Source organism: Lacerta agilis, chromosome 10 (assembly GCF_009819535.1).
Source record: "Lacerta agilis isolate rLacAgi1 chromosome 10, rLacAgi1.pri, whole genome shotgun sequence".
NCBI lineage: Eukaryota > Metazoa > Chordata > Lepidosauria > Squamata > Lacertidae > Lacerta > Lacerta agilis.
In genome coordinates, this window is record NC_046321.1 from 25,867,329 (window position 1) to 25,883,401 (window position 16,073).

The 16,073-nt window shown below is 41.0% G+C and overlaps 1 protein-coding gene across 1 annotated transcript in view; it reads right to left on the reverse strand.

The window, feature by feature from the left end:
• Positions 1-16,073, reverse strand: part of MYH9 (myosin heavy chain 9) — a 79,141-nt gene that overhangs the window by 33,027 nt on the left and 30,041 nt on the right. Inside the window, 9 exon segments of the mRNA XM_033163368.1 lie at positions 498-516; positions 519-559; positions 562-642; positions 1,411-1,509; positions 2,260-2,323; positions 3,119-3,211; positions 7,512-7,605; positions 8,047-8,074; positions 14,886-15,042. Of these exon segments, the coding sequence (XP_033019259.1) occupies positions 498-516; positions 519-559; positions 562-642; positions 1,411-1,509; positions 2,260-2,323; positions 3,119-3,211; positions 7,512-7,605; positions 8,047-8,074; positions 14,886-15,042 (676 nt within the window).

Sequence of the window (16,073 nt, forward strand, 5' to 3'; positions counted from 1 at the left end):
AATTAAAGCCAAGCAAAAGATTTTTTGAGTTTCGTCATTGTTTCATGAACGTGTGGTCTCCCCAGCACGCTTTCTGCAGTGCAATTAATCTGCTAAATACGCAACAAATTACACATCTCAAAACCTTACACTGGACTGTTCATCCACAACACAAAGCAGTAGGCGGCAGCGTTTTTAACCAAGCTTGCAAATAAGATGGAAAAGAAAGCTGGGCAGCAGCTTGAAATGTTGGCTGGCAAGCTACTTGGCTCGTGTGGTGTGTTGTGTGTGTGTGAGTGTGAGAGAGAGTCCTTTGAAACCTCTCTTTGTAGAAAGAGGGTACTTGCCAAAATTAACCTGAATGCAGGGAAAGCCACTATCTAACAGCCCAGGTAGACACATGCAATCACTAATTTAACAACTTAAAAATACCAGGTGGCTTGGGGGATTTCTCTGTTATTTAGCAATCTTCACCACAACCCACTTGCACATCTAAAGCCCTTTTTAGAAGCTTATACCAATCTGCTCTTCATGCATGGAATGCCCATGATCCTCATTGCCTCCATCGTCTCTTGAAAATGTCCTTGTCCTGCTGACCCGGGATTGTAACGTGCCCATTAGAAAGGAAGCGGTATTTGTTGTAGGGCTCCAACAGCAAGTCATCTAAAGAGGCAATAAAGTTTAAACATTAGTGCATAACTTCAGGGTGAACATTCAGGGCAAGTAGCAAGGCTAAACTTATATGACAAGTCTGACAACTCAAATATACAACTACTCGGTATTAAGGATGCCTGCGTTAGGCCTCCTATATTAAGCCCTAGGCCAAGTATTCTTGCATTCCAGCAATTGCTAGATCTTCAACATTAAGCAGAAGCTTAATGTTGTTTCCATCTGAAAAGGTCAAATGAATCTTTTTTTAATTCCTTATCTAGATATCTAAACACTGCTCTGCTGATAGTTATGCAACAGCAGTAAATAGGTAAGAACTATCCCGCCCCCACAAAAAAATGGTTAGTTGGGTTAACTTCAATTAAATGGTGTCTAACTTCAGTAACCCATTTGGTACAACACTTACGGAAAGCAGCAGAACCAGCTTACTTACAAAAACAGTGACTCTGTTTCCTATATTCTCACCCGTAAATCATGTGAAGGGCAATTACTTGCTGCAAGTTCAGTAAATTCTTTTGCAGTATTCGAAGAGTGCTGTTAACACTCCTAACTTGATTTTTCTCATGTCCTTAATTAACTCAGTACAGCCTTCAGATAAGGAAATGTTGACATTGGTTGAGACTGACAAAGCTAGATCAGTCTTGGGGGAACAAACACTATACAAGAGGAAAGGGTTAAAAAAGGACAGAATGCCTGTGCAAAGCATTTCTAAAGAGACTACCAGTAAACCAGGAGTCTATAATTTAAGCACCAAGTACTCACTCTTCAGGTGTTCCCCTGCCCCGGTCAGCAAGTAATAGAAGATGTGGAATGTCCGTTCTTCTTTGGCCTGACGTATTGCTCTCGATTTCTCCAACAGATCTTTGGAAAGTTAAGGGGGAAAAAACAACTACCCATGTCTACTTAAATTCTATTTATACAGATTCAGAGATAGCTTGGCATCTTTCTCAGACCCAAACTGGAATACCAGTGGGCAAGTTGTTTTTGCAAAAACCTCTCACATTCAGGAATTAAGCCTCTATACTTTGAATGCTCGACTGCTGTTCATATTATCCTCTCCTTCTGTCACCATGCTACTATTAAAGAAAAAGATACATAAAAGATTTTTCAAAAACAAAGTAACTCAGTTTGCATGAACTTTAAGTGTGCAGGAGTTTGGCAGAACAGAATAAAAGGTTTTTTGGGGAGGATGTAAAGAGTTGTTATTTCGGACTTAATGGGGTATGCTTAAAAGGCAGCTCAGGTATTACTCTGCCAGACTGGGGCTTCTGCCCTAGTGTGCCTCTCAGCAGCTGAGCCCATAGTGCATGTGAGTTAACACAAATGTTCACAAATGGTGTATAAGTGTTGAACTGGATCACAAGTACTTCAGAGTTCAGGAAGAGATCTTATTTTAAATGTAGCTATAAGATCACTACTCATGTGCACTTCAATCAAAGGTTGCCAAGCTCTTCTGAAAATATTATTGTCTTCATAAAAGGCAAGTTGCTTCTTCAAAGTACAACTTCAAAACACTATCCACCCACACCTTTTCTAAGCCAAGATGCCTGTGTCTCCCCCCCCCCCCAACTTTAGTTGTTATTTGGATTTCCCTATCTGTGGGAAGGATACAGGTCTCAATATTGGCTCCTACAATGTAGCCATTTACATCGAAGTTGATTCTGATGAACTTTCCCTGAAAGGAGAAAGAAAACAAGAACTGTTAGCCGACTACATATTGTAAATGTGGGATATACAGCTGCTATTCTAGATTTCTATATAAAACTCAGGCTCATTCTACAGAACAGCCAAGGAACTTGATAACGGGATAATCTTACAAGCATTAAGTGATTCATAAATTAGATGGATCTCAGTAGAGGACCAGGACCTTGGACATTTGCCGCCTCAGATGCCACTTGTGGTGAAGGCAGGGAAAATATAATTTTAAATAGGCCACTTTGGCTTCTACTCTTCATTTCCAGGTGCTACATGGCACAGAGTATTCAGTGTCTAATACCATACTATTATAGTTTCAGTTTCCTTTTAAAATAAATGTTTCAAATCATTCTTTAAAAGGACATTTTACACAGTAAACAGCTAAGTATATTTGATTTTTTGTTTATTGTTTATGATTACTTTTGTTTATTGTTTATGACTACTTCATTATGTTTATGTAGTTATGTATTTTTTTATATATGTTGTAAGCTGCCTTGAGCATGGTTTTAACTTTGGAAAGGCAGCATACAAATAAAATGTTTGATATTGCTAACTATATCAGAGGCAATCAGGGTTTAGGATGACTCACAGATATAGTATTAATACGAGTTTGTGGATAATCTACTTGCCCCAAATACCCTTCAAATGCATACAAGGTGAAGTTTGCATTCAGAACTACATCCAAGGCCAAACAGCTAAAATCACATTCAACTATATCCTTCCCCTGCCCCCCAAACTTCAAATACATAATTCAACTAAGGAGGCAGATACTCACAAATCTTGAAGAATTGTCATTCTTAACTGTTTTGGCATTTCCAAAGGCCTCCAAGATGGGGTTGGCCTGCAGTAGCTGTCTCTCAAGCTCCCCCTGGAGTCAGGAAATCAGACATGAAAATTACTTTCAACCCATTCATTTAGAAGGCAATATATTTTGTCAACTCCTGGCTCCAAACTCTTATTTCCATAAGTAACACTGTATAGATTGTTGGGAGATGTATGCTTTAAGAAATACACTTCCTTAAGGGTAAACTAATCGCATCAAAAGAAAAATCTCTCCATCCAGTAAACTCACGAGAAACAAAACCTGCTGCCTTCATCGTTTATATCATGGGTAGGCAAACTAAGGCCCAGGGAGCCAGATCTGGCCCAATCGCCTTCTAAATCCGGCCAGTGGAAGGCCCAGGAATCAGCGTGTTTTTACATGAGTAGAATGTGTGCTTTTATTTAAAACGCATCTCTGGGTTATTTGTAGGGCATAGGAATTCATTCTTTTTCAAAATATAGTCCGGCCCCCCACAAGGTCTGAGGGACAGTGCACCGCCCCGCCTGCCCCTGCCGAAGAAGTTTGCTGACCCCTGGTTTATATGAATACATAACTGCTGAAGAACTGTTCTATTTTTGCTGACCTAAGACCACACTGCATCAACTTCTCCTCCTATTCCAGCTTTCCATGTTTCTGAACTTGCTTTCTACTGGACTTTAGTACCTCCCAGAACTCAGATACACAACTCTTCAGTTTCCACATAGCACCAAATCTGTTGTTGGTGCTACAACAGTTGCAGTGTAAATTTGACAGTTTTGCTCACTCAGCTGAATGCAGGGCTAAGAAAGGGGCCTTTACCCAATTGTTGCTTTGGGTTTCATGTAAGTGATCCAACTTCACATACATTTAGAAGAGCCTCGTTAAGCCTGAATCTTGGCACTGAACTCTGTTGTGCACCTTGGTACCACAACAGCAGCAACAACATTTATTCATGGTGACAGAGGGCTGTTGGGCCATGGGAATGGATTCTGGCTAAGACAGCTGCTATCCATCACAGACCACCCCATCAGCTGTGCAGAAGGAAGTAGATGAGTGCCTAAAAGTTTATTTTGCCAGCAATGTAGAATTTCCTCTATTGTCACACATGTGTGCTAGGAAGACCTCCCTCCCCCTCCCCCCCCCCCCCGCAATTCTCCCGTTTGATCCTGCAGTGGAGTCCTAATCCTTTGTTTGTTACTGAAATCTGTTGCTATGGAAATGAGTGATGTCACAAACCGAAACATTACAACTTCAACGCAGGGTCAAGATCTGAAGAAAAACTATGTTTAGAGGAAACAGCAGCAGCTTAAATATTTCAATGCAGGACTCCAGGGCAAAAAATGTAGCTATAAGGAGCAATGGTTGCTTTGAGTGTTTTTCTGCAGTCAACAGTAATTCATTGCACCTTTTTCACTAGAAAAATGAACATTTATTTTATAGAAGAGACACAAATGGGTTGGAGCCAGGCCACAGAAGGAAGGGGGAGGCTGTGTTAGAGACCCAAAGCACAAGCTATTGTAGCTCCCCATATGAACTTAACCAGTGAGGAATTTAGAGAAAGAATTGGCTACCCAGCCGACAGTAAGATTATGAAAACCTAGAGCTTCCAAATGCATTTGAAACAAGCGGGACCTGCTCGAGACGCTGCAATGCATACTCATCCCCAAATAGGAGTGCTGTTTCTTTTTCCCCAACTATGGCTACTGGGCATGCTCAGTCCTCAATGGGTTGTTTGGGGGATTGTCCTCATAGGGCTGCGGGCGTTGCTTAAGACTGCTGTTGGACTTCTGCAAATATGAGACTCCCTCAATCCAATACCACTATCTTGTTTCTCAGCAGTCCCATTTTAGTTCAATTTCTGCCAGCACTCACCACCAACAATTCTTAGTAGAGGGAATGATTACATATTGTGATCAAGTAATATACAATGTTCTTTTTCTGAAATATCTGATTCATGAGTTAGGGTCTGTTCGGATACTATTTCCCACCAAGAAGAGATCAGGAACATGACTTAAGGTGCCATTGTAAAGTACCACAGAACCAAGGAAATCGCATATCCTATGCAATTTGTTCATTTATTCACACAGTGAGGGACATATGAGCCCAAAGCCTGTTTCTGGACACAATCCCAGGAGTGAAATAATGTCGTAACAGGTCCTCAATATAGGTTGCTAATATTTATTTTTCTTCAGTTGCAGCCTCAATTTTTTCATTCTTTTGTGTGTGTCGCATAACCAATTTAATCATGCATGTCACTACAGCCACAGCTTCTGTTCCATTTGGCCACAGTGTGGGTGTGAGCCTTTCATCGTTTCAGAAAAAGAGTATCTTCACAAGGTGTGAAGCCTTTCATCGTTGCAAAAAGAGTATCTTCACAATTTTCCCACACAGCAGCTCCAAATACTTCCTCCAGGAAAGAATCCAGGAACACTATCACCCTTGGGAGTCTTCAGATATTTGATGTCTGGTCCGGAAAAGTCTTTAAAGATTTCCACCCCTCTACTCATGACTAAAGCCAGCTGAAGCAGATCTCAGAAGGGATTCAGAATGAGAAGAGACAATTTAAGCTAATTGTCCCACCTTGGAACTAACCAGCCGGTCTGCTGAAACAGCAGATCATGCCAACCTCCTCCTCCAGTAAAGCTGCTGCTGAGAAACTTTAGAAAATACCAAATGCTGTGGACAGCTTTGCTTGAAAGCACTGACGGTGCTAAGAATTTCAATTGCAAAGGGAAAGGTTTGCCCAAGTTGTGGTTTTAAATCTCTGCAATTTAAAGCTTAGCACTATTAATACATAAAGCCGGGTGCATGTCATATCCAGCCACCCTTTAACACAACTTTCCTGATCAACAGGCCTGTCTCCTGACCATGGAAACTATCACAAATATTGATTCTAGGCATGTCTAGAGGGGGGGAATCAAAACTCTCCGAAATAAGTCATTAATAATTGTTAATTCCTACTCAAAAGCATGGGTGGAAAGATTGACTGTGATAGTTAGATTTAAACATCCACACACAACATAAAAAAGTTCTATGTCTGCTTCAGGCTTCTAAAAGCAATACAGTACTTTGACTGATCTAAAAAAAACCAAAAGGACTTCCAGTTAAAGCTGGGGGAAGAGCTCCAAAATTGTTACACTAGGGGTAGATTGATTGCCACCTTATATCCTAGGTTTTGACAGCACTGGAACAGAATATACATGCTTTCAGATCCCTAAATCCTAACACAGAAGTATTTTTTGTGCCTGTTCTAAGTATACTCACTGACAGTCTATTGGAGCAGCTGTCATCTCTCAAAAGGTTTGGCATACAGAAGACTATATTTTGGTTTGCTTCCAAAAGCCACTCATTAGAATGTGCGCACACGCACACACACCATGCAGATATATTTTGAGAGCTAACCCTATGGACACAGCATGCCAGTACATTAAAGAATCAAAACCCAAGATTTTATGTAGCAACAGGGAATACACTTGGCATCTGGGTTTCATTATAATGTTTACAAGATAACTAGCATTTCCTCATGTGTTTAACTCGGGCAAAGAGCTCTGAGCTGGAACATCCAGCCTGTGCCGGGGCAGTTTCTTCATGACCTTTCCCAGCATCCTGCACCACAGCAAGTACGCTGGATGGGTTGAGGAGAGTGGAGAAAGTCAGCTGGCTCTGTCTAGCCAGAATACCATGGATACCAGATACCCTCTTTGGAACAGCACAGAGTATCTGTGTCACTGTGCAGAATGCCTCTCGGTGCACATAGGAAATTCTATTTAGACAGACCTAAAGTGAGAATTACTAATAGGTTTTGACTATACAGTACGTGAGAAAGTGTCATGAGGTAAACTGTAGTCTCCCATTTGGGACGTCTCTGGAGAAAGAAAGCTGTGTGATTCAAACTGTGAACTGATAGTGGCAAAAAGTGACATTGGTGGGAGTGAAAAGCTGCTATAAGTCACACAGTAGAGCAACACACACATTCCTGGTGCAGATCGTGCAGTAAACGTGCAGCTCACCTATGAAGTCCCAACTGATGAGTTCGGACATAATCCATCAAGAGAAGGGAGGAAAAATAAATGAGACAATATTTCATAGATACCCTCCTTAGCACAAAAGACACACACTGTCAGTGTTTTTGGTTCTACCTATAATAGAAAAGAAGGCTCTAGTGATGGAAGTTTCTTCATTGCAAATGAAAGAGGGGGGAGGCAGCCACAACTCCAGGAGAAGAGGTGGTCAAGTAGTTTTAAACTGACACTAAAATAATTACTACAAAGCATCAATCAGTACTAAATTATCTCCCATAAAGAGGTCAGCTTGTGTTTGCAGTTGAAATAGCAGAGCAAATTCCTATTAGAATACAGAAACTTACTTGATCTTTCTTGCTCTTGTGTGATGAAGCAACATGAGCCAGATACTGAATGACCTTCTTGGTGTTTTCTGTCTTACCAGCTCCAGATTCACCTCTGCAAAAGACAAAGCATTATGGGAATATATTTGCAAACATTTACCTCTCTTTAGCAACTTTCTAAAATACTGTCTTCAGAAGCCTAGTCCACGCATTTCCCTAAATGTCTTGCTAGCTTGTATATGGTGAACAAGGTTACCACAATACCTACCAGGTTGCTTTTTTAACTCCCAGTTCTCCAAGCATTTACACTTGAGGATATGCTTCCACTAGGGGGGCCTAGAACATCTCCTGGTCTTTATCTGCCCTTATCTTTTTCTAGTGAGACTTGGTAAACATGTGAAAAATTATGCACACACCTGCTTTTCAAAGTATTACTTAGACCCGGAGAGATTAAAGTTTCACGGTAAAACCACTCCTGTGAGTCAACTACATTTTAAAAAGCTGCTTAAACTGCCAAGAACAGTATCAGCAATGGGGAAATTATGCAAATACTTACGTGCAAAGAATGGCCTGATCCTCTCGATCTGAAATTAAGAAGCAAACAAAAGACGATCAGATTCAGGCCAAGGTCACCTTTATTCCATCTCACTGCCTCTTAAGCAAAGTTACATAGTCTCAGGCCTCTTGGCAAATCTCTTCAACATAGCCTGCACCTCTGCTGTAGTATTTTCTTGCACATACACCCCCAGCAGATTCAACAAAATGCAATGGAGGGGTGGGGTCTTAAAGGATAGCCTCAATGCCTATATAGCCCTTATTCAAGTAAAACAGTATGACTGGGATTACTGATAAACAAATTAATAAATCCTGCCTATTTTCACAGCCACCATGTTATCTACAGTATTCCTGCTTTCGGTGTGGTATGCGCAGAAAAAAAAATCCAAATAGTTAGGAGAACTATATCACTTGTTTTATACTCTCCTATGTATAACTACAATTCCTTTTTGTGTCAGGTAAGATTAGAAGGAGACATAACTTAACCAAGTGTGCAAGCCAGAGTTCTTTGCTGATACAGAGCCATATCCAATAGCATTTTACTACCTGATTTTTTTACCACTGCTACAGGAACCAAAGAAACTGAAGAGCTGGGTTAGTAATTCAGCTACTCATATACAGTGCATTTTATATGGTGCTTAGCTACATACAGAGGGTGATCTCCGACTAAGTCATATTCTGAGTCGACCCACTGAAATAAACTGACTTGTTACTTAAGTTTATTGATTTCAGTGTGTCTGCTCAGAGCATGACTTAGTCGGAGATCACCCAAATTAATTAGTAACCAGGTAGATTACTCCAATAGCATACATGTGCCTTGCAAGGTAAGTGACAGGTTTTTGGACTCTTTACCAGTTCATAAGAGCATACAAGTTGAAGGATTCCCAACAGTTAATGGATCACGCAGACATAGGCTGGAAGGGCTCTGCATGACTGGGCATTGATTCATTTGAGCATAGCCCCAGGAGGTGTATTCAGTAACACAGACAACTGGGTGGTTCTGTATCATGCAGGCAATTCCAGGAAGGCAATTGTTTCTCTGAATAACGATGACTTTTTAAAAGAAGCTACAGGTGCTTAAAGTACACTGTCTCTGTATCCAAACATCAATTTATGCCTCATTACTATAGGGGAAGCCAACTGGAGAACACCTGCAGTAGCCCCATGCATCTTGAGTCATAACCAGCCGTCCTTTTGCCTACAGTAGGAGCCTGACTCCAAAGGCAGAAGATACTTCCATTTCAGCCTGCAGGAAAAAACTTAACTCAGCAGCTGACTAATTAGCCTGAAATTCCTTGTGGGAAATGTAGTGTCCTCCCTATAGAATTTGATGCAGGCAAACTAGTCAGAAAAAACCCCAAGTGTGGCAGCAATCCCCCCTCCCCCTCTATTATCAGCTGCAGGTTGGTTAGTCACCTCCTCCTTAAGCTTTAAAGAATGTACCTGCACAAGTACAGGCAAGTCACATGGCAAGTATGCAGACACTACCATAAAAGGAAATAGGCCCCTTTGGAGGGGGGGGCATGAGAAGGAGAGAATTTTCCCAGCCTAGTAGAGCAGTCATCACTGGGATAGCTGGAATTCTTCTGCCTGAGAAGTGAGAAGTGCCGCATGGTATCCTACTTCCTGTTGCTCAACTCTTAGAACAAACAAGACTTCCCTCCCCCAAAACAGTAAGCTAACACACATACACACACAGAAAGAGCTGCACAATGATACAGCAGCTATGTTATGTTTTAGAATATTCTATGTTCAACCTGGGCTCTATTGTGCTCATGAGATTATCCTACAGATTAAATGTGTTTGTGTTGTCAGATAATATATGTAAAATGCTTTGAAATTTTTCTTTCTTGATCATTATTATGTGATCTGTAAGTTTTGATAAATAAAATAAACAAAACAGAGGCACCCATTTCAAAACTGACTGTCCAGCAGGATATTGGGCTACTCCTTCTGGGGAGTGTGCAAGTGCTCAGATAGCCATTTGTTTTGCTGGAGGAGGGGGGTGAGAAAGGAGGAGGGGGGGTGAGAAAGGAAGAAGGAAAATAAATGTAACCAAATGCTCATTTATAAGATAATTAAAGAAGGAGACTACATCTGCTTTACAGGCCCAGATATGTATCTTTTGACTATGATTTTAATAAGTAACCCATTAGTCTATAGAACTGGCTCTGTATTTCAGAGCAGTTATTCGATAAGCAGCTGTCTTATGAGCTGTACAATATCTGTTCAATATTGATTATCAAGCCTGGCCTCCAACACTTAAGAAGCAATACAGATTTTAAAGAGGCAAAATTATTATTTATTCCAGAGAGATGGGCTGTTACAGTAATGCACAAATTTGTAAACTAAAAGGATTATTATGATACAATCTCTCATTGACTAGAGTCCATCTTATGAGATGCATGGCTTGGAAGCATTTTATGCAAACTGCTTCATCATTCAAATTTAAATATAGTTTTATCTGTGGAATCCTTGTAGCTGGAAAAAAATAGATCAGAGTTCTGTAGCAGAAGTGGCAAAACAATAGTAGTTATTACATGCTTCCCAAGTACATGCATTTGAGGTGTTCTAATTGCCCAAGAGGAGATTATATTTTGAACTCTGGGGAGGGTGAGGATAAGAAGAGAAAAAAACGTTAACATGCTGCTTAGTGCTTCACAACTCAGTTACAGAATATCCTAACAGGCCTTTATCACCCACTTCCTCTGCATGAGCAACTCTGAGTTGAGTCTGTTTAGCTCCATAAAAGGAGAACATAGCACTCACACTATGGTGACATCATCTCTCCAGCCAAGAGGAAGCCGAGCTAAAAAGGCAAAAGGTTTGATCCCTGCTTATAGCTGATTCATTAACACAGGCAGTTTGACTATTGCTAAAGAACAAAGCCTGCCTTCTAAATACATAAAAAGAGAGTTTCCCCCATCTCTATGGTTTATCATCAGAAATATTTAGGCATCACAGCTAAGACCTGTAACTGCATTTAAGGCACTGAAATTAATATTAACAGTAGTAGTAGTACCCCGCCCATCTGACTGGATGGATATAGAGCACAAATTATCATACATCTCATCAGCTATCTTGCCTCCTCTGTTTTTACAGTGCTCTTTTTGTAACACATTTTCCATCTCAACACTGGAAAAAGCCTCAGGGGGTACTTCACTTGTCTTTTACAATTTTGGAAATGAGGTGGGGGGGGGGAGGACTCCTGGCACACATTATTTCCTCTTTACCATCTCCTTCCCCTGGATGATACAGTAGGGAACAGAGCACCAAGAGGTTAAGAAGTTGGTCAATAATAATGTTTAAGTACTACTCTGACTTGTCTGAACTAAAAGACTAATAAAAGGCTTTGGAGCAGTTAAGAATCCGAAAGTGGTTACAGAAACCTTGATTCAATTAAAAGTCACAGTTGGGCAATTAACTTTTATTGGGAGCAAATATGTCACAAAATCATGGGAACAAGCTTTTGAATTTTCTACAACACTTAAAGGGGCATATAGGAGAAAGATGGGAGAATTGGCTTGATGTTGTAGTCAAAAGGTCAGCATCTAGATTCAGACTTGATGGGCTTCATATCTGCTGGGTACTAGGATATACTTAGGATTCTGGGACAAAACAATACTGGCTGGCCCCCATTTTGGGAAACAAAGTCCAGTAGTTACCCCAACCTTTCTGCATCTTTAAGCAAACAATACAGGTTCTTTCACTTTTTAAATCTTACTCAACTCGTTGCATGAGATTTCAAGAGGCAGTATTTTGAGTGCATGTACTTCTAGGATAAAATATGCAAACTTGCATCTGTTCTTGTCAGATGGACCTCACCATTAACAGATGAAATGTCTTCTTTACACCTCCCACTATGTTAACTGGAGACAATTAGAACATGACCAAAGCAGAATTTTAAGAGGAACTAATTTCATTTCCCACTAAATGAATTTACAGCAAGAAGCCGTTTCACATACAAAAAGACTCACTTAAAAAACACTATCTCATTCCTTCCTGTCTGCATCATAAAAAATGCTTTTATATTCTGTGGGTTTAATTTGGTTGGGAAAAACAGCTGTTAATCATGAGACACCAAGACGACTAAGAATGTTAGAAATCCACTCCTACTGGAAGCCTTGTCTAAACCAACTGCCTTTTGTCATCTACCTTGACATCTGGAGACATGCAATATGAAGCAGCATGTGGTGACACTCAAATTTTACCTTTTTCTTTTAAAAATGTAGATTCCACTGGCATAATTTGCAGCAAATGTAAAGATGTATGCAAAAGTCAACCATGACAATGTCGGGCATCAGCCGAGGTGTTCTGTTTTTCCCCTCTTGTCAGCCTTAGTAGCTCTTGTTCATATTAAATATGTTTTCCTATCCTTTCCATACTGATAAAACAATCAAACTTGTCGGTATGATAAAATATTGTAAGACTTACAAAAAAAGACAGTATTTCGAGAGGGAAAATAGTGAAGCATGAGCTATTTCCAACATGGAGCCTATTTGCCCTGGTTATCATTGTTGGGAAATGGACCTCCACACTCTTAAAGGCAAGCTGACAGAATCATTTCCCTTAAGTACATTTAAGTAAGAGAAATGCTGGTGGGGTTATATGAAAGTCATGGCCTTTAACAAAATAAAGACCCAGTTGTTGTTGTTTTAAACCTCCCTTTGTGAATCAGAGTCCAGAACAAAAGATTTAGCATAAACAAGACTTGATTCAAAAGGGACATGGAATGCTACACTAAGCAAGCCAGACTATACTTGACTAACAAATAGTACATTCTTGGCCCCAGCTTCTGAAATATGTAAACATTATGGGTTTCACACAGAAGATTTAACATTTAACAGATATTGGAAGGAGGGGGGAGAGAGGAAGTCTTCAGCTTTAAGTCTCAGCCACAGGGCAATTGAATGCGACCTAAAGATCACCAAGAACCCTCCCTGCTTCCCCAAAACGGCAGATTCCTACATACTACATTATCCCAAGCTTGCAATGCAACAAGGAAAAGCAAACAAAAGCCTGATGGTAGTGGGTTTGCAAGGAAGACTGTAGTACATACAGTATTCCAGTTTGTCACAATTTAATGGGTTTGTTCAAGCCAACTATAAAAGGTACTCTGGCTCCACTGTTACTTATTTACATACTGGAGCAGCAGTTCAGCCTCATAAAAGGATACTGAATGGCTGTTTCCTCATTCTCTCTCATACATACATACACAAGCAAACTCATGAAGGACACCTTGATGCCTATCCCAGTTGTTGTTGTTCAGTTGTGTCCAACTCTTCGTGACCCCATGGACCAGAGCACGCCAGGCACCCCTTATCCTCCACTGCCTCTCGCAGTTTGGCCAAACTCATGCTAGTCGCTTCAAGAACACTGTCCAACCATCTCATCCTGTCGTCCCCTTCTCCTTGTGCCCTCCATCTTTCCCAACATCAGGGTCTTTTCTAGGGAGTCTTCTCTTCTCATGAGGTGGCCAAAGTACTGGAGCCTCAACTTCAGGACCTGCCCTTCCAGTGAGCACTCAGGGCTGATTTCTTTAAGGATGGATAAGTTTGATCTTTTTGCAGTCCATGGGCTCTCAAGAGTCTCCTCCAGCACCATAATTCAAAAGCATCAATTATTTGGCGATCAGTCTTCTTTATGATCCAGCTCTCACTTGCATACATTACTACTGGGAAAACCATAGCTTTAACTATACGGACCTTTGTCAGCAAGTGATGTCTCTGCTTTTTAAGATGCTGTCTAGGTTTGTCATTGCTTTCCTCCCAAGAAGCAGGCGTATTTTAATTTCGTGACTGCATTCAACACTTATTTTTTCTTGAATGCATTGCAACCTACATTAACACCCAAGGTCCTAGCAAATCCAGAGTTCAGACGCAGCCATGCATATACAGTCATACCTCATGTTGCGTACGCTCCGTGTTGCGTATGTTCAGGATATGCAGTCCCGCGCCCCGGAAGTGTTTTCCGGAGTGCAGGAACGCTTCTGCGCACTTCACGCATGCGCAGAAGTGCTCAAATTGCGTGACCCCGTTTTTCTTACGTGCATTCGAGTTACGCACGGCGACCCGGAACGGATCGCATGTGTAACCCGGGGTTCCACTGTACCTGACTTCTAGGCCCCTCCCTCTGCCAGCTGATTTGGCCTGGGGCAGGGAGTTTCATCATCATAAAACTATATGGGCTGCCAAAAGAGATGCCAGTTCCAAAAAGAGGCAGTGACACATCAGTCTGGCCACATTGCAAAAAGGTTAAGCAACTTGTGTATTAGTTGAAACCAAGCAAACCCCTGCTCCTCCTCTGCAGGCTGCCACTTAGCATGCCTAAACCAAGTGCTGGAATCTAACCAATTAACATGCAGGTCTTTCTGCTTCACCAACTCAGGGAAATAACTGCACCCCCATGCTGAGAATGGGTCAGAGACATCAGCTTGCCATGCTTTTTAAGAAGTGCTCAAAACCATGAAAGATTTCCTGCCTGTTAGACTTTGAATAGCGTCTAGGGCACAAACAGCTAATCCTGAATGCCTCTGGTTCTTGCAGAGCACTGTGGCCTTTCATCTTCTGTGCTCAATACAGATTCCTCCCATACCACTGGCTGCTGCATCAAGCCTCCCCCACGGATTAAGCAGAACTGAAAGCAACGGAGGAATGCTGCTTTCCAGAGACCAGAAGATTGACTGGAATCAAAAGTTGCACTGCAGCAGACCTCCACCCGAACATGTGCACATTGTATCCCTATGTACATTTGATATTTCAAAAGTGGCAACTCTACAAGAGCCTACTCATCTGAGCATAGCCACTGCCATGGCCAGAATATATTTTTAAATGTACCTACCTTGCATCATACTCCTGTAGGCAGTGTCTGTAATAGCGTATATGTGAGGGGGCATCTCATGTCTCTTTTTGCCTTTGTACATATCCACAATTTCTTCTGAGTAGATAGGTAGGTTCTTGTAGGGATTTATGACAACACAGAACAGGCCTGAGTAGGTCTGCAAAATGGAATTTAGGAAGAATTTAGAAGCATTCATGGTTTTACAGTTTCATCGGCTGCAGATAACCTGCCTCGCTCCCATCCCCCCAACTCACAAGAGTCTAACAAGAATCACATACTGAAAATGTACTTGGGCTGTCATAATTGCCTTCCATTACCAGAAATTTTGAACTAACTATCACATCTGTCATTTACTTTGAATATGACTATTCATCTTTGATGGCTGAAACATGCATTTTATTGCATTATTATTCACTGTTTACAGCTCTACAGTACACAAAAATGAGTGGCATTTTAGCAAAGCTTAGGCAATAGGTCTTTCGATACTAGCTCAGTGCCAGCATGGAGCAGAACAAAAGATTCACATATATTAACAAAGCTCTATCCCAGAGTTGTACATATACTGCACCAGATTTTTAAATCCATTCTATTACCTACATGTTATGTGCAAACTTGAGCATACTAATTTTGCTAGCCACAGAATTTGTGGGGGTGGCAGAGATGAGAACCTACAGCTACCACTAAAGTCCAAGCAATACTTGCATTCAGGATTTAATGAAGCATTGCCCACACATTTCCAAGCCTCTCTAAGCCTTACAACTAAAACTTAAAAAAAAATTAAGCCCTGAGAAAGGAGATGCATTTCACCTCCTCCAAGTAAAAGGCTGGAAAAGAAAAAACCTAGTATGGGTAGAAGTAAACTGCAAAAACACTTGAAGCTCCAGCATTCACTGGTTACCACTGATGCATTTACATGTCAAGCCAGTATTACACATATGCCCAAAATTAAAATGCTAACTTATAAGCTACAAAACTGAATTTTAAAAATCCTAATGCAGTTAGAACAGACTTCCTTTTTTATTCCACTTATTGCATATGAATGTTCATTTACTCTAAGAGGCCAAGACAGCATTCAGTGCAGAAAGAACATATAGAAGTAACCACCGCCTGTGCACAACTCTACAGAATGCTTATTGTGTGCTTATTTCCCCCAAGGTTGTAAGTGCTAAAACATTTTGGCTGGCCACA